This window comes from Mixophyes fleayi, chromosome 2, assembly GCF_038048845.1.
Source record: "Mixophyes fleayi isolate aMixFle1 chromosome 2, aMixFle1.hap1, whole genome shotgun sequence".
Taxonomy (NCBI): Eukaryota; Metazoa; Chordata; class Amphibia; order Anura; family Limnodynastidae; genus Mixophyes; species Mixophyes fleayi.
In genome coordinates this window covers 186693927-186720190 of record NC_134403.1, presented here as the reverse complement: position 1 = coordinate 186720190, position 26264 = coordinate 186693927, and the positions used below count along the sequence as shown (strand labels likewise).

Here is a 26264-nt window from a genome sequence, read left to right as displayed (position 1 = left end):
AACGATTTTTTTGTATTTATTTTTTTCTAAATTCCACCAACCATTTCACAAGCCCTGTGTCAAGTACAAACATGATCAATACAATACAATACGATACGATATGGAAACTGTCAGTGTGTTGTATTCAATATAATCAAAAAAGATAATTTAAATGAATATCAACCAGCTCATAACATGTGGTAACATCTACCATTTTAAACAAAAAAAAATTAAAATAAAAAAACAAAAAAAAAAAAAGGAAAATCCCCAACCCACTAGATCTATGATCCTTGTGCTTCCAACTCAGATGGCTGTATGTCTGGCTCTTCGTCGTTGTAAATATTTTCAGCCTGAAATGCACAAGATAAGGAATTTTATATAACAAAGAACTATGATATGTCTTATGAAGCAGAGAAAATCCACACCATTATCAGCAGCACATAGTTGCTAAGGTGAAGTTAAAAATAATCATAATTTCAAAGAGCATGATCTAATATAGCCTTTAATAATTAAGTAGCCATGTACTGCCCATTTTAAAAATTCTCATTTATATATTCCGCAAGATACAGAAGTCTAAAAGTAGAGAACTTATATAGTTTGTAAAAGCATCTATGTTAGCACTAATTTTATTGAACTCACCATCTGCCAAATCTGCATAATGTTATCTTCAGACACTGAACAGATAACCCAAGGCTCATTTGGGTTCCAGCTGAAATCGGAGATCTTCGCAGTGTGCCCACCATGAATAAACTATGTACAGAAACTAAAAGTCAGGTCTTTCAATTTAACCTGCCACAAACGACAATATACAATGAAGGCAAAATAAACTAGTTTTATGGTGTATGGTAAAATAACTTCAGAGGTCAAGTTATCAACAAGATGAAATAATAAAGCAAAATATTTTCCAGGTAAGGAGAGGAGTACCAAGCGTTAATGTTTAACAGGTAACAATATGATGAGATCATACCAAAAGTTCAGGGGGTCCATCCTCAGCATCTTCTGCTGACTGTTCCTCACCAATTTTACTTTAAATAGAAAAAAAAACACCAAAATTAAAACAAAAAAAAACAACTCACATTTTCAGTTTGTCTAATTATTGATTAATATTTAGCAAGTGTTTCATACATTTAAAGTATATAAAATACATAGAGCGCACAGAATTGGGGATGGGAGGAGGCACATACTTAACACCTACCTCAAATCCCAAACATTAAGTCTGCGATCAGTACCACTGGAAGCAAGAATGGTTTCATTATGTGGAGACCAGTGAACCTTGCAAAAAATAAAATATAAAGTTAAAAGTCAGTCTTATGCAACACTTGCCTCCCTAGCACCAACTTGCAGGGCATATTTTTTTTTTTTTTTTTTTAAAAAAAGTCTGTCATACAGAGCTGAACTTAGCATCAGTAATGACCTTTTGTGTTTACTTGTTCAGATGTCCAGGCAAACAGAAGAGAGTTGATATTACTGCTACACTCACCTGAAAAATTTCATCTTTATGAGATTCAAAAGAATGGAGCTTAAGCTTTAGATTACGGAGGTCCCATAGAGCAACAGTCTGTAAAAAGGAACACATGATTAGCATTGATAAACAAGACATCCAGAATAGATCCTCGACAGTCTCCAAGTTTCATAAATAATCTAGTTTAATTGAATATAGTACTAACCATGTACTCTGCAAATGAGTACAACTTCAGAAACGTCATTACTGTGTTAACTGTTTAATCTTGAAATTAGGGCTTACCTTTGTGTGTGTCCCAAATTACTATAAGAGGGCTGAATTAAACAAAGACTGAACAGCTAGTGTTTTCTAACCATTTTGAAGCTTGGGCATTTAATGACAAACATGCCACACCAATGTTAAAGTGTGTAAAATACACTAAAAAGGGCTAATTTTGCAACTATAACACCCATCCACAACTGCTCACAATATACACTCTTAATATAATACTTGGCAGTTACCAGACTTTCCTTATTTTTGAAATGGGTCAACTTTGCAAATATTATTACATTCTTTAATATCGTTAATCTACACACACACACAGCTATATTATAGACGCTATTATATATCAAAACTGGTTAGGAATCCCAGCATTAATCTCTAATCCACTGAACCACACAAGAGTGAGAAGAAACCATAAAGAAAATTAAACACAAAATAAAGTTAGAGCTTTCTCACAACAAAAGGAGTGAAGGCTCACACTCCTTATGTATTATGAGAACACCAAAAGGTAATTGCAAGAAAACCCTGTACTCTTCATCCTGAAAGACATTACTAATATGTTCCAAAAATAGCCCTGAAAATAGGGCTATCCAGTCTAAGTTGGACAATAGTTTCATGAATCTTGTTAACTTTTGTAAAGACCATTAACTTTAAGGCTGTTGGGTCAGGAAGGGTCACTTTAATTGTGTCCATCCTTTTAACAAGAGGGGTTTACTCCTAGATTGCATGGGTCTCCCTAAAAAGGTAGGCAAGATAAAAAAGGTTGTTTCTGCAGAACAGAAAAAAGCATGCTCAATTTGGCACTGCCTGGTCTTGGAAAGTCTTCAGCTTTGCAACACATTTTAATCATGTTTTAATGGAGCAAAGTACACTGGCATGCAATGGCAATTCCAAGACAAATCCAGCTAAGCTTGCAGATTGGGAAAGCTAATCAAACAGATAGTCACTTAGATTTAGCTATCCAGAAAACTAAAGGAATCTGGCTTAAAAAAATATATGAAAAACTCAAACCTTATCAGCAGAACCAGTGGCCAGGATAAACTCGCTATATGGGTTAAAGGACAAGCAGTTAACCTCCGCTGTGTGCGCATCCACAGAATGACTTGGTTTAGATGTGGTATTAGACCGTGTGTCCCATCTGGCAAAGAGAATGCATTGCTGTTATTTAGCATGGAGATAATTAAGACGTAAAAACTGAGGTTATGCAATTTAGAACCACCGAGCAAATCTGTAGTTTGTACCATGTAGTCTGATAAATGATGGAAAGAGAAAAAAAAACAAACAAAAAAAACCCCAATGCAAAATATTTACATTTTAGAAGACCCAAAACAATACATGAACTACAACCAATATATATAAATTTATATACCAAATACACAATATAAAACATATCCTGACAAACACTATGTTAAGCATAAGTAGTAACTAGAGAGGGTATTTAAAAACATTACAAAGAAAATCTAGAACTTACATCATGAGCTTCTGATCATCTGCAACAGAGCCAAATAAAGATTCATGCAAAAGGTGCCATGCTACATCCTCGACCACTGCCGAGTGCCCAGTAAAGATGGCTTTAGCATCAACCACCTTGCCTTCTTTTGGTCCTGCACTTATATCCCATAAGCAGACAGTCTGCAAAAGGTAAAACAAAAAAATTATAGTACAAGAACTAAACACAAGAATGCATAAACAAATGCAAAAGAGGATTTTTACTTACCGTAAAATCTATTTCTCTTTCTCCACTGGGGGACACTGTCAGACATTGGGGTATAGTAGTGGGATTGGGAGTTTAGGCACTAAACACTGATTTTTTTTACTCCCCTCCTCTGCTATGCCCCTCCTCTCCTAGATACCTCAGTTTTGACTAACCAAGTGTACTATAAGGAGCTGCCCAAAGGGCAGAAGAATGTAAATCAAAAACATTCATAATCAGATCGTCTACATAGCAAGGGAGGGAGCGCAGTTTCCCCCAGTGGAGAAAGAGAAATAGATTTTACGGTAAGTAAAAATCCTCTTCTCTCTCCTACCACTGGGGGATACTGCCAGACATTGGGGACATACCAAAGCAGCCTCATGGGAGGGAATGCTCTGGAGCGGCTGCATGTAATACTTTCCTGCCAAAGCTCGCATCAGAAGATGCGAAAGCCTGCAATCTGTAAAACTTTACAAAAGTATGAACAGACGTCCAAGTGGCCGCTTTGCACAGTTCAGCCGAAGCCCCATGACGTGCCGCCCAGGATGCACCAACAGCCCTGGTCGAGTGAGCCCTAAGCGTCTGAGGAACTGGCCGAGAAGCTCGGACATAAGCCAGACTAATAGTGGAAGTAATCCACCGAGCAATAGTCTGTTTAGACGTCGGACAACCACGCTTCTTGACGTTGTATAATACAAACAGATCCTTTGTTTTACGAGTAGAGGCTGTGCGGTCCACATAGCACCGGAGAGCCCTAACCACATCCAGTAGATGAAGATCGTAATCAACAGAGTCAGTTGAAGACGACAAATCTGGACGAAATGCCGGAACCACAATCTCTTGGTTGAGATGGAACCTAGACACTACCTTTGGAACAAAGGAAGGTTTAGTATGTAACACCACTCTATCTTCATGAAACACCAAAAATGGAGAACTACAACTGAGTGCTGCCAATTCCGACACCCTCCTAGCTGAAGATATAGCTAGAAGAAAAACCGTCTTCCAAGACAGATGGTGCAATTCTGCGGTATGAAGGGGCTCGAATGGAGGAAGACAAAGAGCCCTCAACACTAAATTCAAGTCCCAAGGTTCTACCGGATGAGAAAATGGGGGTTGAATATGAAGGACTCCTTGTAAAAAGGTCTGAACCTCACTCAGAAGTGCCAATTTTCGCTGAAAATAAATTGACAGTGCAGACACCTGAACTTTAAGGGAACCTAGTCTGAGTCCCTTATCCAGGCCCTCCTGTAAAAAAGCCAACAGTCTAGACAGGCTAAACCTGGAAGTATGGAAACCCTTGGACTCACACCAAAGGATATAAACCTTCCAGATCCTATGATAAATAGCCGCAGAAGATGACTTTCTTGCCCTAATCATGGTGGCAATAACTCGTGACAAAAAACCCTTAGCCTTAACTAAGGATTCAGCAGCCACGCCGTCAAAGCCAGCCGATCTAAATCGAGATGATGAAGAGGGCTCTGAACTAGCAGGTCTGCGCGCATGGGCAGACGAAACGGCTGATCTGCTGACATTCCCAGAATGTCTGAGAACCACGCCCTGCGAGGCCAATGAGGGGCTACCAAGATTGCCTGAACGCGTTCTCTTTTTAGCTTTTTCAGAACACGAGACAGCATCGGAAAAGGTGGGAACAGATACACCAGCCTGAAGCGCCATGGCGTCTGCTCGAGGGTCCCAGGACTTTGCACAATACCGAGGGATCTGACAATTCAGTCTGGAAGCCATGAGGTCTATTTCTGGTAGACCCCATCTCTGAACTAGAAGAGCTTATACCTCTTTGCACAGGGACCACTCCCCTGGATGAACTTTCTCCCTGCTTAGGAAATCGGCTTCCCAGTTGTCCACTCCCGGGATATATACCGCCGATATCTGGGGAACGTGATGTTCCGCCCAGATTAGAATCTTGGCAGCCTCTTGCATGACTGCCTTGCTGCGAGTTCCTCCTTGATGATTCAAGTAAGCCACAGCCGTGGCATTGTCTGACTGTATCTGCAGGTGTTTCCCTTCCAGAAACCACTGAGCTTTTAACAGAGTCTTGAGCACAGCTCTCAACTCCAATATGTTTATGGGAAGAGCTGACTCCTGGGGAGACCAGAGTCCCTGAAACCTTAACGGTCCCGTGACTCCTCCCCAACCCGAAAGACTTGCGTCCGCGGTCACTAAGGTCCAGGGGCCCGATTTGAAGGTCTGACCTTTGCTTAGCTTGCTCGTGGAGAGCCACCATGTTAATGACAGTCGAGTTATAGGAGACAGTCGAATAACCTGTCTGTTCCTGTGACCCCGACCCTTTCCGGAGAATTTCCAACTGAAGAGACTGGGAATGAAATTGGGCAAACGGAACTGCCTCGTACACGGACACCATAGTTCCTAGAAGTTTCATGCAGGAGAGCATGGACACTCGAGGACGATCCAGTAATACTCTGGTTCTCCGCTGGAGGGCGATGATCTTTTCCTGAGGAAGGAACACCCTCTGAACCATTGTGTCGAACACCAATCCCAGAAAGCGCATGCGCTGAGCTAGGATGAGAGACTATTTTGGCACATTCAGAATCCACTCATGGTCCTCCAAGAACTCCATTGTGGTCTGAACCTGGCGAGATAAAATCTCTGCAGACCTCGCCTTTAAAAGAAGGTCGGTCTAGATATGGAATTATCGTGACTCCCCTTCGTCTCAGGGCACTTGCCATAACTGAGATTCAGTATAGGGCGAAATGTTCTGTCCGGCTTCGGAACAAAGAAGAGAGATTGGAGTAGAACCCCTGACCCCTTTCTGGCCCCGGCACCGGAACCACCACTACCGCACCCTGAAGTTCGCCACTGCCTCCAGCAGGGCCTGACTTCTGAGGGGACAAGCGGGCACCGGTGAGGAAAGGAACCTTATTGGTGGAAACTGGATTAAGTCTATAACATATCCTTTCGACACCACTCCTCGAATCCAAGCGTCCGACGTGACTGACCACCACTGGTGCTTGAAGAGAAGAAGCCGTGCCCCCACCACAGGTACCCCCGTGGGGGGCAAAGAGTCATGCCGCAGGTTTTTCACTGGGACGCGACGTTCCCCGTCTGGGCGCGCCCCTACCTCTGCCGCCGCCTCCTCTGGAAACCGCCGGCTGACCCCTTGGTGGGCCGCCACGGCCCTGCGAGAAGGAGCGAAAGGACCGAAACCGAGCTTGACGCGGTTTACGAGAGCCCATAGGAAGAATATTACTCTTCCCTCCTGTGGCTACCTCAATCACTTTCTCAAGCTCCGGCCCAAACACAGTGACTCCATCAAAAGGCAGGATTTCCAAGGAGCTCTTTGATTCAGCATCCGTCGTCCACGAACGTAACCACAGGGAACGTTGTGACGCCATAATAAGGCCGCCAATTCTGGCATTGACTGCTACTGCATCCATGGATGCCTGTCCCATATAATCCACCGTCTCCTGAATGTGCTCAGCGAGAACCAGGAGATAAGGTAGCGGAGCATTACTTTGGATGGCCGAGATCAACTGCTCTGCCCAAATCTGCACTGCCTTATTTGCCCATGCCATTGCCATAGTGGGCCTAAACAAGCTACCGGAAGCCACATATGCGGACCGGAGCGCATTGTCACACTTTTTGTCAGTGGAGTCTTTAAGAGATACTCTCTCCTGGGTAGGAATGGCAGAGGAAGTGGACAACCTGATAATGGGTCTGTCCACCTTAGGAGACGCCTCCCATTTAATACAATCCTCTGTTGAAAGAGGATAAAAACTCTTAAATCTACCCGGCATAACGAACTGTTTTCCTGGGTTTAACCAAGCATCCGTCACAATCTGTACCATCTCTGATGACGATGGGAAAGACATAACCTGAGATTTAGTCCTTTTGAAAATGGAGAAACCTGAGGGAGCGAGGGTGTAGGGTCAGCAAAACCAAGGCTATGCCTAATACCCAACACCAAGCTTTCAATATTACCCACCGAGGTGGTCATAATACTCAGTGAGTCTTCTTCCTGAGTATCCGAGACTATATTCCCATCCTCATCTGATGGGATATCTGAGCCCGGGCTACATCCCTGGTTTACATCCAGTGAGGCCCTTTTGGCTCTGTGGCAGACTGCAAGTGGGCGATCATCACTATGAGTCAGAGAACTCTGAGGATGTGCCTGCAAATTCTGTCTGGTCACTCGCCCCTGCTACATGTGAAGAGCGCTGCCCTGCAGTGAGAGATACCTGAGATTCTGTAACTACATTCTGACGTATCTCTGCAGCCTGTAACATCACCGTAGTAAACTTCTCCATGGTTGCAGCAAAGGATTTAACCCAAGGCGGCTCTACCATGGCTACCGGTGTTTAAGCTGGGGCGGGACGCTCCTGAGATCCGGTCTCACAAGCAGCGCAAAGGGCACCTTTGTCATGCTGTCCTTTTGAAAGTTTTACTTTACACATGGCACAAGTAAAATACAATGCAGACCCTCCAGAGGATCCCCTGTCAGAGGACTCCTTGTTAGACATGACTGGTTAAATACAGTATAAACTGATTATGACTAGACAGATAAATGATTATTGTCTAAACAGTTAATGTCAGAATACAGCAATACACAATTTGTAGCCAGATCTATATACCCGGGTACAAATTTGCCCCACAGTAACTTTTAACCTCTCCCGCTGGGTAGAACAATCAACCATGAATGTTTAAAATGTTTTTGTACACAAACAAACACAGGATTTAACGATACCAGTCACAGAAGAGGTAAATGAGAGAAGAGAAGCGACATGCAGCTGCTCGGTGTGAGCTAAAGATGGCTACTCCGCTGTGCAGAAGTGCGGGAAACGAAGGTCCTCCTCCAGCTCCGCCTTCATCAAAAAAAATGTCTGCTCCTCTCCAAGTTACCGAACAGCTCATCTATAATATGGCTGTCGGTAATCTCTCCACAACACACTTGTTACAGTGCCCAGGTAGCGTGTGCATCTCTGCCCTCCTCCTGCAGCGCCGCTCTCTATAATAGAGGGAGCGTTAACGGACCCCCGCTGCTCGTTGTCAGGGGAGGTGGGGGTATGGAGGAGGGGGCTTGCCGGCTAGTCCGTCGGCGGGGAGAGATGGATCCTGGATCTCCCCCGCGCGGCCTATCTCTGTGGCCCGCTGAAGAGGTCTACCTCCGTGGGCACCTAAAGCCCTAATGGCGCTATCAACAACAGCTCGTTTCTAGGGGATGAACTACCGGCAAGACTGGTGAAGGAAGACCTGGGCATCAGCCACTTCTTACCTTGCGCGGGGATCAGGGTGAAGGAAGCCCAGGACTATTCACCCTCTCTGGGACTTAGGATCGATCCCCGCGAAGCACCCTTAAGAAAAAAAATAAAATAAAAACGTGAAACACTATTACTAAATAAAATATAGGCAGGAGCCTATACTAAACTGGCCTAACTCCTAAGGCACTAAAAAAAACCTGAGGTATCTAAGAGAGGAGGGGAGTAAAAATCAAAGAGTTTTTAGTGCCTAAACTCCCAATCCCACTACTATACCCCAATGTCTGGCAGTGTCCCCCAGTGGTAGGAGAGAGAAAAACAGTAATTCTGTGCACTATAAGAAATTAGATAGAGAGTAACCTGCACATAATGTTAAAGCTATTACTTTATTAAGTTCCTTAGAAGTACCTGTCTTTGTCCACTGCATCAGAGTTTACCAGTGCACAATAAGGAATTAAAATATACAAACAAGAGCAGTTAAAGAATGACTATTCGCTGCATCACATTAGCTGCTAAAAAGTTATGAAAAGAGCTGCTTACTTACATGATCATCTGATGCACTTAGCAGGTGTCCACTCAAATTGGAATTCCAAGACAGGCCATAGCCCTCCTTCTGATGACCTCTCAACCTAAGATCAGGATTACACTCTCCACTGGGGTCTAAAACAAAGCCATGAATGAAAATCAATTCACTTTTACTTTTTAGAGACAGCCTCTTAATCTCAGGCACCCAATTTTGCTTTCAGTAAATTTACATAGCTCGAAAAAGCAGCAAATTTGTTACCCTCTTCAAATTATTCCTAAGTAAAATATAAAAAGTTCAGATAAAGGCATCCCAGATAATGCAGTTTTCAGATATAGCCAACACAGGAAATGTGGTATTGATCTTAAAATTAAAAAAAAGAAATACTATACAAAAGCCAAGGATTTGTGGGAGTATGGATAGTGTGGTCATTTTATTTTTTAATGTTTAGCTTTTTATGCAATAAAAAGATTTTTAAACAAACGAATATTGTTGTTTTAAAAGCTGCTATTTATAAGTGCTGCTGCTTTAAAAATATAGGGCTCAGGACATAATCCATTTATTTCTGGCCACCCGAACAAATAGGGGCCAAGCTATTTCATGCCAACACAGGCTGGTACCAGTTTCAGAATTATACTTTCCTGACTGGTCACCCAACTGAAGTCTACCTTGAGAAGCATTTGCATACTGTAGCATGATGTAAGTGTACAGTTGTCAGTCTGGTGAAGGTTAATAAAATCTCCCACACTGTATGTTGTATCATTAGAGACAGACATTGCTAAGGGTAGTATTTCTCCATATTTCATCATCCTAAGCATATGCAATTGGCTTTCTAATCTCATAGGTAAATAGATGGCTGAAAGATTTACCAATTCTGCAGACAGTAGTGTTGTAAATATAATAACCATAACGCACCAAAATATGTTACATGCGTAGGGCCTAGGGTTTAATCCCAGCCAGAGTGCTATATGCGTATGGTTAGCATATCCTATTCCCACTGTATCCTTAGTTTCCTGTTCTTAGCCAACAAGAGTGGAATGAGTGTGGTCTTCTGATGCTGTAAGCCCATCCACTTCAAGGTTTGAAGTGCTGGTGCATTCAGAGGTGCTCTTCTCCATGCCCTGGTTGTACCGTATTGTCACAAACACGCTCCTAGCTGCCGTGATTTTGGGGGTGTTTGCTATATGAAGTCACACGATTCCAGCCCAGTCTCTACCTATCACAGGTTATAGACTTACTGAATCGCCCCCAGACACTTCAGGTTTGCCACCACCTATTGAATACAGGCAATAGGACTCCAATATACTGTCCCACAAGGCTTCTAGCTATCAACAGAGGAGCAAGACCCACACCAGCAAGCACAGGGTTAACTCTTCAAACCTCCAGACTGTTACAAATGTAAATGCAAGTGCACACGGCTTATCAAATGTATCAACAAATCACACACTGGGTTAACTTGGTCAAGCTATTTCTTCTTAACAGGCTAATCATCATCATCATTTATTTGTATAGCGCCACCGATTCCGCAGCGCTGTACAGATAACTCATTCACATCAGTCCCTGCCCCATTGGAGCTTACAGTCTAAATTCCCAGACAGAGAGACAGAGAGACTAAGGTCAATTTTGATAGCAGCCAATTAACTTACTAGTATGTTTTTGGAGTGTGGGAGGAAACCGAAGCACCCGAAGGAAACCCACGCAAACACGGGGAGAACATACAAACTCCACACAGATAAGGCCATGGTTGGGAATTGAACTCATTACCCCAGTGCTGTGAGGCAGAAGTGCTAACCACTTAGCCACCATGCTGCCCATGCTAATGGATTCGTTATAATATGGACGCAACATATTAAATTATAGATTTAATATAGAAAAGTATAGGGCATACAGATATAAAAAATAATGAACAAACAATTAATAGTGACATACACAAGCAAAACAGTTTAAAATAAAAGGGGTTATCTTCAGAGTGTCACTTTCATGAATTGCATACTCTGTGCCATGGGAAATTGGCAAGGAAGATGGACAGCTTATCAATGTGAATTGATTTCCTAAAGTCTGACCCCTTGCTATACCTGGTCCCAGCCTTTTAAAGAATCTTCCACACCTATTTCTACCCCCTGGGGGTGGTGGCCTGTCACACTTTTTTCAATCACCATTTGCATGCTGCCTGATTTACTAACCAATTTGACTGTGATCTAACTTTTCAGTAGAGCGCCACATCAATCCAATTTTATCATTAATAAATCCCCTTGGACTGTCCATATTTTGAACCAAATATGATGAAGTTTTGTCAATGTGACATACCTTTTCCAGAGATATGAGGTTTTAGCTGTTCCCCGATACCACCCACAGCTGTCATTCACGACCCTGATGTGACTCCTGCTCCTCAGTATGGAGCAACACCCATATATTTCCATATACCTGTATAGGCCTGCAAAATGCTGCATTGGGCTGCAAGGATGTCCAGCCCCACAAAGTCTATTCAGGAGTCCAAAAAATAACTTGTGTCAGGACACATCTCACAGTAAGAGCTCTTTGAAGCTGCCACAGGTGACATGGTTATCTTCTCACACTGGGATGTGCAAAGCCATCAAATACATTTACATCAGACTTTCTGCTTTCACATTTTACACTTTCATAGCTGAACTTATCAATGGATTCATTTCACATAACATATTTACACTGCAGTTATGATTCATCCCTTATAAATAACCAAGTTCCCTATGTTTACGACACACATGGTTATTTGACTCATTGTCTTCTTGTCAGCATGAACTGGTATGTCCAATCTCCTCCGACATCTTACATTGACAATTCACCCACAGAACCAATGCTCACTGGATGGTTTTTGTTTTGTACACCCTTGTCTATAAACTCGGAGTTCATCGGTTTCTGAGATACTTTAACCAAGTGTTTCTTAAACCTGGTCCTCATGGAAAACATGCACTGTTAGGGGTCCAATCTCCTTGCTTTAGCACAGGTGTATTCATTTATAACACATTCTAACAGATCTACAGGTATTATAACCATTTGCCTTGTCATCTGGAAAATCTGCACTGTTAGGGGTCCCGAGGACTGGGTTTGAGAAACACTGATCTAACCACCCGGTCTTGCACCAACAATCACTTAGATCACATATCTTACCCATTCCTGTGTTTGGTCTGAACGACCACCAAATCACTTGGCCGTGTCTATTATACAATAAGCGGCTGCAACAACTGGCTGTTTAACTATTTGCATTAAGGAGCTGATGTATCTAATAAGGTGGACACTGTGTGTGTGTAGGAAACTTAGTCCTCCGTAGTGCTAAGCCACGCTAAAGTCAAACTATATTTTTTTGACATTTACAGTCAAATAACCATTAAATAGATAAGATGTTTTCATGAAGGTAACAGTTAGGGTTATTTGGTGACTTTAAAGAAGTGTCATACTCACCAGGTTTGGATGGGTGCTTTGTATAATCAAATACTAGCACATCAGAGGACGGCGTTTTGGTTGCAATGATACATGGGTTCTGAGGCATGTACCTGGCCCGATTCACTTCACCTTCGTGGTTGATTTTTATTTCAGTTTCAATTTTACCACTTACAGAACCAAAGCCACCAAACTCTGAAAACACAGAACAAATTAATGAGAAACGGAAGCTGTAATATGCCATTTCCCTTCTGCTTTTATCTCCCCAATCTTGATGTTCTATGTAAATCATGGGGAAGAAAAAGTTTGATTTGATTCTCTATGAACACTTTAAAAATAAATAACAAAAAATAAAATAAAAAAAGGTACAGAATTTAATTAGGGCTTACCTCCTTTCTCACTATCATAGTGAGAGGCATCGAACTGTGCATCATCATTGGGAATCTGTACTCGAGCCACCACTAGGTGATTCTGCTCATCTGACGTGTGAGTCCCAAGCACCAACCAATGCAAGGCATAATCTTTTCCTTCTGGTCTACACAGGAGACAGATGCAAATTTCTGTTTTTATTTATGCAAAAAAAAAAAAGTGCTCTAGAAAACTACCAATAGTGTGGAAATTTACCAAGGAGGCAAATTTTTCTATTCACAAACTCATTGTTTAAAAACAATATAAGAATTCAATTTCAGAGGCAAAAATACAGACTATTTTCAGTTTAGTAACAAACTGTCTTGCCCTATTAGATATTGATTAAAAACTATACAAATTAATGTATTAAAATGTTGAATGGATTCATAACTATTCGAACATAAAAAAACTTGCAAGATTAATAGGCGGTTTCAACTTTGACAATTTAAATTTATTGGGCTGTATTATCACATTTTAAATATTTACAAGAAAGGGTTGTTTCTCTTTTTGCTAAGCTTCTACTATCAATGCTCAACATCAAGAGTTGGCTAAATATAAACAGGTCTTTCTAAATGACAAAGCACTGGTACCCATTTCAATCTACCGCAGTGTCTCTTAACCTTTATCGTAATTTTTACCTAACTGTATATTATTTTTGCCACTGTCTGTTTTATTCCATTGTTCTACTCTGCGCCGCTGTTCTTATCTACCGATCTGCTGTTTTGACTTTCTACCTACTACTTATCTACCACTTCACCATTTACTGTTTTTCCTTATGCTATGCTTTACATATTTACTGTTTTACTTTTTTCATATTTACTGTTACATATTTCAGATCTACTATTTACATATTGACTGTTTTACACGGATTTACAGTTTTACATATTTACTATGCTGCCCCGCTCATTTCCCATACCTATCCTCACCACCTTCAAGGGCCCGCCTCCCACCGCCCTGCCTCTCTGTCCCATCTCTCACCATCCCCCTTGCTCCATCAACCCTGACAACCTCATCCACATCTCCCCACTTTCCTCCCTCCCCTTCTCGTGTGCCCTCTGGAACTCCAGGTCCGTCTGCAACAAACTCTCCTCAATCCATGACCTCTTTATCTCCAAGTCTCTTAACCATCTCGCTATCATTGAAACCTGGCTCACCTCTTCTGACACCGTCTCACCTGCAGCTCTCTCCTATGGGGGACTCTCCTTCACCCACTCCACCAGGCCAGATGGGCGCCAGGGTGGCGGAGTGGGCCTCCTCCTATCCCCTAACTGCACTTTCAAAGTCATTCCCACTGAACCTTCCCTCTCTTTCCCCTCCTTTGAAGTACACTCCATCCGTTTTTTTTCCCCCATCCACCTCCGCATCTGTCATCTACCGTCCCCCCGACCTCACCTCCCTTTTCCTGGACAATTCTCTGCCTGGCTCCCCCACTACCTTTCCTCCGACCTCCCCTCCATCATACTTGGCGACTTTAACATCCCTATTGACAACTGCTCTGACCCCTGCCACCATCAAACTTCTCGCCATTTCCAGCTCACTAGGCCTCACTCGGTGGACCTCCTCCCCCACCCACTGTCTTGGTCACTCCCTGGACCTTGTCTTCTCTCATCTCTGCGATCTCACTGACTTCTCCAACTCTCCCTTCCCACTCTCCGACCACCATCTCCTCTCCTTCACTCTGTCCTCCTCCCACCTCGCCTAAAGCTACCTTCACTAGGCGCAACCTTGAGGCTATCGACCCCATCTCCTTCTCCCTTGATACACTCCTATCACCTCCTCCCTCCCTGGTCTGCCCTGACCAGGCATCCTCGCTCTACCACCTCTCCCTCACTACTGCCCTAGACCCTGTCGTCCCGGCCTCTTCTATCCGCCAGCGCCGCCTCATTCCCCAACCCTGGCACTCCAAACTCACCCGGCTTCCTCCAAAGGTGCTCTCGCACAGCTGAACGCCTCTGGAGGAAATCTCGCTCCCTGGCCGACTTCCTTCACTTCAAATTTATACTTGCCTCATTCTGCTCTGCCATCTCCCTGGCTAAACAATCCTTCTTTAAGTCTCCGATTTCCTTTCAGTCCTCAAATCCCCGCAGCCTCTTTGCCACCTTCAACTCCCTCCTCTCTCCCCCGTCCCGCCTTCCCTCTCCGCCACTTTTTTCTCTTCTAAAATTGAGACCACCCGACTGAAGATTTCCTCATCTCATGCCTCTCCCGCCCCCCTCGTCCCTTCTCTCTCCAACAACCTACTCTGGTGCTCCTTCTGTCCCATTTTGGGTGATGAAGTTCGCTCCCTCATTCTTTCCTCTCTACCCAATCCTCTCTCACCTCCTTCGCGCTCTCTCTCCCACTGCCTGCTCTTACCTTGCACACCTTTTTAACCTATCACTCTCCTCTGGTGTAGTCCCCTCTTCATTTAAACACGCTCTTATCTCTCCCATCCTCAAAAAACCTTATCTTGAGCCCACCTCTCTTGCTAACTATCGCCCTATCTCACTTCTCCCCTTTGCCTCCAAATTACTCGAGAGGATTGTCTGTAGCCGCCTCACTAGACACCTCTCGGACAATTCCCTCTTCGACCCTCTCCAATCCGGTTACCGCCCCCACCACTCCACCGAAACGGCCCTGGCCAAAGTGACTAATGATCTACTTTTAGCCAAATCCAAGGGTCACTTCTCCCTGCTCATCCTCCTTGACCTCTCTGCGGCCTTCGACACCGTGGACCACCCCCTCCTGCTACAAACACTTCTCTCTCTTGGCCTCTCTGGGTCACCTCATACCTCGCTAACAGCTCCTTCTCAGTATCCACGTCTGGCTCTGCCTCCACCCCATTCCCTCTCCCTGTTGGTGTCCCTCAGGGCTCTGTTCTTGGCCCTCTACACATCCTCCCTGGGGGCTCTCATCTCCTCTTTCGGTCTTCAGTATCACCTTTACGCTGACGACATCCAACTCTACATCTCCTCGCTTGATCTCTCCTCCACCCTCCACTCTCGTGCATCTGACTGCCTCTCTGCCATTTCCTACTGGATGTCTTCGCGCTTTCTCAAAATTAACATCTCCAAAACTGAACTGATTGTCTTTCCTCCCCCCCCCCACCACATCCTCTCTATCACTGTTAACAATACCACCATCTCCTCTGTCACCCAACACCGCTGCCTGGGCATTACCCTCGACTCCTCTCTCTCCTTCGCTCCCCACATCCAATCCCTTGCCTGTCGCTTCCAGCTACGCAACATTGCCCGCATCCGGCCCTTCCTCTCCCAAGATGCCACCAAATCTATCATCCATGCACTCATCTCCCGCCTTGATTATTGTAACCTCCTTCTTACCGGCCTTCCCCATACCCATCTGGCCCCCCTCCGCTCTATACTTAATGCGGCTGCAAGACTCATCTTCCTTTCTCGCCACTCTTCGTCCGCCTCCCCATTCCTTATAGAATCCTTTTCAAACTCCTGACCGTCACTTACAAGGCTCTCTCCCAGTCTACTGCTCCCTATATCTCTAACCTCCTCTCCATTCACACCCCTGCCCGCTCCCTGCGCTCGACCAATGACCGTCGCCTCTCCTCCTCACTGATCACCTCTTCCCACTCCAGAATCCAAGACTTCTCCTGTGCTGCCCCCCTCCACTGGAACGACCTCCCTCGCTCCATCCATCTTTCTCCCAATCTGTCCCCCTTCAAGAGGGCACTCAAAACTTACCTGTTCCTAAAGGCTTACCAACCTTCCACCTAACCCCCTCATCTCCTCCGCCTGTTCTTCCCCTCTCTCCTCCCAGCCCCCCTGTTCTCTCCCCACTTTTTCTACTTGCTCCCTGTGTGCCTGTGTTCTGTCTACCCTCCCTTAGGATGTAAGTTCATTTGAGCAGGGCCCTCTTCCCTTTGTTCTTCTGCTCCGTCTTTACTGCATTAGCCTGCCTGGAGTATCTGAAGTTTTGGTATTTTTTGTTTACCGTTTGTAATGTTTTACCTTGTTTAGTCTACTGTTTGTGCTGTGTACGGCGCTGCGGAACTCTTGTGGCGCCTAATAAATAAAGGATAATAATAATACCCAACTTTCAGCAGTCCTAGGTGGCGAGAGGGGGAGGGGGCGTCTGGGCCAGCACTGTCCTATCTGCACTAGCGTCACATTACTTAACAACGTGATGCACTCAGGTGAAAAAAGGAGGGCCATGCTTTCACATTGACAGACAAGCGTCTGAAGAAGCAAGTGGTGGAAATAGTATTACTGTTGTACATGGCAATGGCCATTACTGAAGTTTGCATGTTCGGCATTTGTAATATTTGTGGCTTATCAAATTTTTAATTTTTTTTTTAAATAGAGAGCTACAAAAGGTCTGCAGCGCTGTATAGGGAGCGAAGTATGAAACAGTACACGGAATACAGGGCAAAACCAAAGTGCAAATAAATTATCGATCCATCTGAGAAGAGATGCACTGGGCAAAGAGGTATGAGTGAAGACCAGTATTCTTTAGAGACTAGAAAAGGGAAGGAGGGGCAGGAAGCACACCAAAGCAAGTCGATCCTGTGCATAGGAATGTGGGCTCTACTAACAGGATCAGAGCCCATCGTGGAAAGGCAGGGAGGGAAGAGAGAGGAGAAAAAAAAAAAAAAAAAAAGACCAATGGCAGGGACCTAGTGTCGAGGCACGAGAATGAGGCTGGGGCCCCAAAGACACAGGTGACATGAGAGCTCGCAGGGGCTTACAATCTTGTAAGTGGGCATTTTTGCTATTTGTGCCTTTTTACACTTATTAGGCACTACTACATCTACTAAATACTACTATTGTTCTCATAATACTTGTAGTTTATAAATGGACGGCATTTGTAATGCCGATATGTCATTAATATTGCTGGAAACAATCATCACTACTACTATTAATGCAAGCATGTTACTAGGATGCACTGTTTGCATATTACTGGGCATTACTACTACTGCTGGATGGCTTATTACTTTTGGGTGGTTTTTTTGTTTGTTTTTTTTTGCTACTTTCATTCAGACATGAAGAATATTTTATCTGCTATACTATAGAGCTTTTTTCATTTAAATCTAACAGCAAATGTGTTTCTCACTATTAAAACATATGTTAAACTACTTGTGCTAACGACATGGTTGTGTGTATAAGTGTATCTGGGTGTAAGTATGCCTGGCACATATGCTACTGATGCTGAGCTGGACAAATCTTATAACGTGTATGCTTAAGCTTATGGGTGTAAATATTTTTAAGTGCAATTTCGCATCAGCCCATGACTGCAAAGCTACCCAGTGCATGTGACCTGGATGAAGACATTTGAGCAAGTATTCTCAAACTTCAGGAGCCTGTACCTTGCATTCTTGGATAAAGCATCCATGACCATTCACAATTTTCCATAGCATCATAGATGTCAATGGCCGATTAACACTCATATTACTAACTTTTAGGATTCTTAGCATTAAGGTTATGGGGTGCTTAATTGGAATATAAATGCACTATTGTCACATTAACACCATACTTGTCTATGGTCTAATGTATTCTGCTGAATGTGGGTCAACCGATCCTTACACATATAGCAATTGTAAAGAATCTAGGTTTTAATTTTGAAAATTTAAGTCACTATCATCTCCAGTCAGTAATTGGCCACTTCAGTCATATAATCATAAATTTGTATAACAAGGATGAGCTATCCACAGCACCTATCCAGGAGGAGATGGTGTTAAAAGTGCTACTGTCCACCCACCAATTTTCTGTCAAGTGTCCAGAATAACCAAGTGTTGCCAAATGAAGGTAGGGTCTGTTGGCCATAAAATATCTTTATTGAAAGATCTTTCAGTGCTGAGCTAGACATATAGAAAACATGCAAGTCTTTAAAATAGATCTACAAAGTGCACAAGTAAAAAAAACAAAAAAACAAAGCAGTATCGCACACAGACACATGTTTATCAAATTGATATTTACCTAGTAACATCAGGGAGCCACTGCACAGTAAGACTTGGCCACTCCAAGGCATGTGTCATCACCAGGTCATAGAGGAATGGAGTATTCTTTTTCCAGATCTTATACTCCTCATTGATGACACGTTCCTCAACAGTATCTTCAAACACTAGAAACAGTGGTAATATTAGCAAAGCAACTTGACAATTAAACCATAAACATGCACATATAACAATGTTAAACATGTCATTTTAAAAAGCAAGATTGAGGAAGCACTGGTCCATTTAAATCACATATTTGCAGTTTCCCCATAAAAAAAAATGCCTACAGTGGAATCTTATCAAGATGCAAAAACGTTTTCCAACAAAATACACAAATTTGCACAGAAGGAATGTAACGTATACTAAAAGAACACAGGCACAATGCATACAAAGAACCCCAATCTGTAGATGTTGGTTTAAACACACAAAAAAAACCAAAACACAACACACCTTTTTCCTTATGGACATATTTGTTCATAACACAGCTTTTGAATGAAATGAAGCACACAAAGCAGTGCCGACATGCCCAAAGATAGAAGCATTAACAAAAATAACTCCATGCCCTACAAAACTCATGTTTATAAGATCATCAGTCAAATAAATGTACCCACACTCTTATAGTAAAGAATTAATATACATGTTAGAAAATCTGTCAACCTTTGCTACAAGTATAAACTCATTTGGGAGACACAAAGATCAACGATGGTTTAAGTTGTTGAATATCTGAAGTTAGTGATAAGCATATAGCTCAATTGGAAAGTCAGTTTTACAAAAACAAAAAACAAAAACAAGGCAAAAACAAAACCCTGAAGCAACTTTATTATGAAGATACAATGGCAAAGGAACCGTGTCAGAGAATTGCCCTAGTTGCAGCCTACATAAGACCATGACATTGATCCCAGAAACATAACATCTAGTATGTCTGTACACGCCGGCTGCATGCCAGGTACATGCCTTGCAGCCTGTATACAGGCGTTGGGCTGCAGACAGAATACCATAGTAGAGGGAATGCACTGGAAAGTAAAAGCACAATTTGCACACACTGCTAATGAAATGAATGGCGCCTGTTAACATAGGCTGGAGAACACAATAGACAGACAGAGGAGGATGGTGGGGAAGCATGCTGCACTGTGGTCTGCGCATAATGCATGGTCAGGTCTCTATAGGAGCTGCACCGTGCAGCTATACCGGCGGCGGCCCGGTCCCTGAGCTCCTAACGTCACATTACGGAAAGATTCCCTAGTAACAGTGGTCTCACAACCCGGCCAGGCCCCGCTTACTTTCTTTATTCGCCATTTTCCCGCCTCTTCCAAACGACCACCAACCGCAGGGACAAGGGCCGCTCGGACAGCTCCTCGCCGGTCACCGGAGCCGCTTCCCGCGCGAGGGAGAGGAGAGAGCCTGTGGTGACGCAGCCGGAGGATCCCCCGCCAAAGTTAGAGAGATACTTGTAACACTAGCACGCTGCCTCCTCCTCAGCCCCTGCCTCCGGCACGCAGCAGCGTGCAGCACGCGATCAGGCTGGCCAATCAGACAGCTTACAATGGGTTTCTCTAGTGAGATGGAGAACAGTCAGCGGCCATCTTTAAAACTGGCAAGAAAAAATAGATCAGTCACGAAAAGCCTACATTGTAAAAAAAAAAAAAAGTACTTTATACATCCATGTACAAATTAATACAGTATCATACTATATGTATTTAAAATAAAAATATTTTACATCTAGTAAATCAAATTATTATTAGACCATGAATGAAAAGATTGATTTGTTTTGCCAACTTTGTCACTGATATCCAAGGGAGTCCAGAATTTTGAAGACATAACTGGACATATTTTTTCTCAGACAATATCTCTGTATAATTATATTAAACACTCAATCATTTCTTCAAGGGCAAAAGCACACTAAGGGGGAGATTTAATTGCTGGAAATGTGGGGCACACACATTGAACCTTTATGGGGTGCGAGGAAAAATGAGCAGAGACTTCTGTCAAATCTCCACCACAAAGTGTCTCGCAGACATTCCGGAGACACTGGACACCAATAGAATTTCCCTCTAACTGTATAAGACGGGGATATTACACCGATAGCAAGTGGCTTCTGATTGCACAATTGCATACTCCTAATACTGCTCAGTCTGGTCATTTAGAGCATAATTTTGTACTCTTTCCTAAAATACCAGGCAAGGTACTTAATTTAAATAGTGTGCAAAAGATGTTGCTGAATTAATTGAAGCCAAAAGGAATCTGCTGCACTTGCACTTCAATATCGCTGTAATTCTGAACTGAATCTATAAGAAAAATAGATATATTTGTAGCTGTTGAAGGATTTTCTTCAACAATCATGTAGGATAATAAAACGTGAGTATGCAGGAATCTATGATCTGTAAACTGTATTTGCTCTAGGGAATAAAGGATTGCCACCTATGAACAGCTAGTGGGTAGTGATAGCCTCCCAAAAAACATGCTGACATGAAAAAATTATGTGAAACAATAGTTTTAAATGTCACATAGTTCTAAGTACAGGGTCATGTGATTAGCAGAACCAACTGACAAGATTCCTTGATAAGCCTGTCAGATTTTCTGGAAGACTTAAGTTGCCAATCGGCCATGAACAGAAATAAAATGCAGTCAGGAAACATGGAAATGTAAAAAAGGTGGTAACATACTAGCAACGTTAAGAGAACTTTCTGCAATGAGTGGTAACAGTGTAAAAGGGAACACTGTAAGGGTGTGTTAACTTTTAGAATTAGGAAGCAAACTGGTAACTGCATATAAGTTCAAAGGAGCACCTGGCAAGGGAAGTAATGAAATTACTGCAACTGGATAGAGCCAACACATTACCAGGAGCTTCAACCCGGTGTGCCATTACTAGATGAGTATAGCAGAAGGAATCATACTCATTTGTTATTCTTCTGTGAGGTCCCAATTTCCCTTTACTGATTGTTAGGTCTCTGTCCTTCATTCTGAATTAGGCCTGCAGTATCTATGTGCTAACAGAGGTGCTGCTGTTGTATCTGGACAGTTTCTCTTTGACTGCAAAGGGTTAAGCCATCATCATCTGCGCTGGATCATGGTCACCTGTGTCTGGCCTTTATTAGCCTGCCTTTTTCAACAGACTGGTGCCAGTTCATTTGTTTTTTTTTGTCTCTTCTGCTGGTCTCTGTGAAATGCCTGTTAGGATCCTGACTGCTCCCTGACTTTTGACTCCTCCTTTGTTCCATCACCCTGCACTGTTTCCAGTCACCCAGACCCTGGTTATGTTTGACCTTGCTCCTGCTTACTCCCTGGTATATTGTGGATCTTTCGGTTTCTTATCCTTGGGTTTCCTGACCTTCCTCTTGCCTGATTCTGCTGTGGATCATCTAGTACCCTGTGCCTTGTGCCTCCTGATTAATCCTGGTATCCTGCTTCATCTGTCAAGCCTGGGAATCCTGTTCATTGAGCTACCCTGTGCTGCAGTTAACCTGTTATGCTTGGTATCCAGTTCTCCTGTGCCTCTGCTAATTCTTGTACCCTGTTTCTGTTATTTCTATGGACATATGATAGCTGTTTATCCATGTAAATTGTGTTTTGGTTTAGCGATTGACTGCATCTAGTTATATCTGTGTGATCCTTGTTCAATAATAAAGCCAATATGTTTGCATTTACTATAAAATGCACAGTGTGGAAGTTCTTAGTGTTTAACAAAATACCTTAATAAACCAATAAAGACACGGACACCAGATTAACGTTGGAATAAAATATATTTATTAAATGGCTAATATTTAAACTAAAGGGCAGAAAGGCGGACGAGAGCAGGGCAGTCAGCAAAAACAAAACCAATAACGGTGGAAAGGTAAGACCATTGTACCACCAACCCAGGATCATGCCTTATCTATTGGCCGGTGCGAAATATCTGTCCAACGGCAAGACTACACCCCCTAAATCCACCAGTAAAATATCCAACATACTGGTACAGAGTCCCATTCACTGGACCCAACATACGTGATGACAACAAAATCCAAGAGGGGGAGTAGTGACCTATGACAAGATAACCCAAGCACCATATGCAAACTTACCGACTGCACTGCTCTCCCACCACGCCGCAGAACTACCTAAAACTGCGGCCCGCCACCAAAAGCCCTAAAAACAATCCTAAGCTTCCAAAATAACTGATCAATAAAAATTAAGATGCCGATATCGGACAAATGAACCCCATCTGATCTAAATAAATGTTCAAATTCCGCTTTAAGAAGTGCATGGGAAATAGAAAACCCCCCTTTTTCACGAAAAAACTTGCTGGCCACCTGATTAACCTTTCTAACCACTGATGCGATAGCCATAGGGGGCAAATCGGACCTCCAACTTCTTCGGGGAATAATATAAGACCAACAAAGTTTAATAGATGGCCATTGAACAGCAATAAAAGAAATGTCATCACGAATTTTTATAATCAACTCCAAAGATTTAACTTGACCGATGTCATTACCACCCAAGTGGACCACGAGGATATCAGGAACACCACGCACCGCAATCTCTCCAGATAAAACGGGAATGAACTCCCTCCATCTCATACCCCGCTTTCCGATCCAAATAACATCCGCGTTCAAAGGAAACCATGGACAGCTCCGAGAAAAAACGTGTCTACCAGCCCAAAAGACAAAGGAGGGACCCAAAAACCAAACCGAAATTTTTCTGGTATCCACCCCTAAAAGAAAGAACCAATAATAAATACTACCGCACACCAAAACAAAAACAAACGGTTTGAAAAGAACTCCAATCAAATGAATATGAATACTACCCAAACATATAAAACAAGAAGCAAATACTTAAAACCAAAAAGGAGAGGGGTGAATTTTGCTTCCAACATTAAAAAGACCGAGAAAAGGAAAGGTAGCGACCCAGGTGAAGGTGAAAACCCGGTGGGAAAAAGCCCTTCACACACCCGCAAATAGCGGCGAGCAGCTAACCCCTGGGTCTACGACCTGAGTAAAGAAAGATAAGAGAAGAAAGAGCTGCGTAAAAAGGAAGTAAGACAACAATGGTTAGACATCAGGCCTAATATAACGCTTATAGCTATTGGACTTCCATCTACCTAAGGCCTGTATAGCTGTACTTGATGCCCCATCTGCTGCTGCAACTGTCGCTGCGCCTATCCGAAATGAGTGAGTGCCAAATTCGTTCGAAGGTAAGCCCAAAAAATCCAAAGCTTTGCACATGATGGAATGGAACTGAAACCTAGTGTCACGGTCGTCTGAATTTCTTGATCCGATTCGGGACCCTTGGGACTAGCTGGAGCAGGAGTGAAACAGAACTTAGCAGCCTGGATGAACTTCTTGCTCATGTTCGTGCTGATTGTAGAATATAGCAGGGGAATTAGCAGTCTGGAAATGTAGACAGGAACACTGCACTTGTAATGCAGTCAGGAACACTGCACTTGTAATGCAGTCAGGCACACTGCACTTGTAATGCAGTCAGGAACACTGCACTTGTAATGCAGTCAGGAACACTGCACTTGTAATGCAGTCAGGAACACTGCACTTGTAATGCAGTCAGGAACACTGCACTTGTAATGCAGTCAGGAACACTGCACTTGTAATGCAGTCAGGAACACTGGAGCCAAGAACTATCCTCTGGAGAGAAGTGTGTTGTTCTGGCAATGAACAGATCACAGCAGCAGGTTTAAATAGGATGTCCCAAACAACTATTGGCTGATCAGTTCATGTGATCACAGCTTCTGAATCTGGTTGGTTTGGAATGATCACCTGACTGCATCCAAGATGGCCGCGCCCATGCATCAGGACAGACAGTATGTGTTTGTTTACAAATGAAGGTGTGGAGAACGGGAATGCTGCAGATGACCAGAAGGGACCCAGGTAGCCGTGATATGACAGCGGCGGATGAGGTAAGTGCGGCTAAGATCCCGATTTGTGACAGTACCCCCTCCCTTACGAGTGGCCACTGGACACTTAGATTGGGGCTTAGTTGGAAACTTGCGGTGAAATTTTTTGATGAGAGATGGAGCGTGAACATCAGAAGCTTTGATCCAGGCCCTCTCTTCTGGACCATAGCCTTTCCAGTCGACTAGATATTGTAAGGTTTTATGTCGAAACCGAGAGTCCAAGATCTCTTTAATTTCATATTCGTCACCATGTTCAGTCTGCACTTCAGGAGAAACCAGTTTGGGTGTATAAAACCGATTTAGCACCAGTGGTTTCAAGAGAGAGATATGGAAGGTGTTGGGTACCCTGAGGTAAGATGGTAGATGTAATTTGTAGGACACTGGATTGATGACTCGGGAGATGTTAAACGGTCCAATAAAGCGAGGAGCGAATTTCATAGATGGAACTCTGAGGCGTAGATTGCGAGTAGACAGCCAGACTCTGTCTCCGGGTTTCAAGCTTGGAATGGCTCGTCGCTTTTTGTCGGCCTGAATTTTGTAGCGTTGGGACGCTTTAAGTAGAGATTCCCGTACCTGGCGCCAGTGGCCTGAAAAATTCTTTAGGAAAACTTCAGAGGCAGGTACTGAGGCTGTAGGAAGTGGAGTAAACAAGGGTACCCTGGGGTGTAGGCCATAGACCGTATGAAATGGAGTGGAAGCAGAGAATTCGTGATAATGATTATTATGAGCAAATTCTGCCCAAGGAAGCAGATCTACCCAGTCGTCTTGAGAAGAGGATATGTACAAACGGAGAAATGTTTCTAGGTCTTGATTAACTCTTTCTGTTTGCCTGTTGGATTGGGGATGATAGGCCGAAGAGAAGTTTAGTTTGATCTGTAGTGCTTGGCACAAGGATCTCCAGAATTTCGCCACAAACTGAACTCCTCTATCTGAGACGATTTCTTCAGGACACCCATGCAAACGGAAGATCTCCTTTATAAATTGCTGAGCCAGGATAGGTGCTGATGGGAGTCCACGGAGAGGAACAAAATGCGCCATTTTAGAGAATCGGTCAACGATGACCCAGATGGTATTGAAATTATTAGAATTGGGCAAATCGGAAACAAAGTCCATAGAAATATGGGTCCAGGGTTTGGTGGGAATAGGCAGAGGCAAAAGTTGACCAGCTGAAGATTGTCTTGAACTTTTATGTTGGGCACAGCTGCCACATGCGGAAACAAATTGCTGAACATCCTGATGAAGCGTAGGCCACCAGTAGCTTCTCAATATGAAAGATTGAGTTTTGCGGATGCCAGCATGACCGGCAAATCTGGAACAATGTGCCCATTGGAGCAATTTTTTACGCAGATTCTCAGGAACAAAAGTTTTCCCCTGGGGAGGTGTATTGTCGGGTCTACTGACTGCGATGCTGAGTGGGCTGATAATAGGCCGTGGATCCACAATGATGGAATCTTCTTCTTTTACCATAGAA

At 43.4% G+C, this 26264-nt stretch overlaps 1 protein-coding gene across 1 annotated transcript; it reads right to left on the bottom strand.

Annotated features, from left to right (window-relative positions):
• Nucleotides 1-20413, bottom strand: RBBP7 (RB binding protein 7, chromatin remodeling factor). Its single transcript, XM_075195099.1, has 12 exons — nt 20196-20413; nt 18899-19043; nt 12956-13101; nt 12588-12761; nt 9171-9286; nt 3174-3334; nt 2714-2840; nt 1460-1537; nt 1175-1251; nt 947-1004; nt 619-729; nt 1-329 (listed from the first exon to the last, which is right to left on the bottom strand). Exons 1-12 carry the CDS (start codon nt 20209-20211, stop codon nt 261-263), a joined length of 1278 nt encoding a protein of 425 aa, XP_075051200.1. The 5' UTR covers nt 20212-20413; the 3' UTR covers nt 1-260.
• Nucleotides 20414-26264: the final 5851 nt, after the last annotated feature.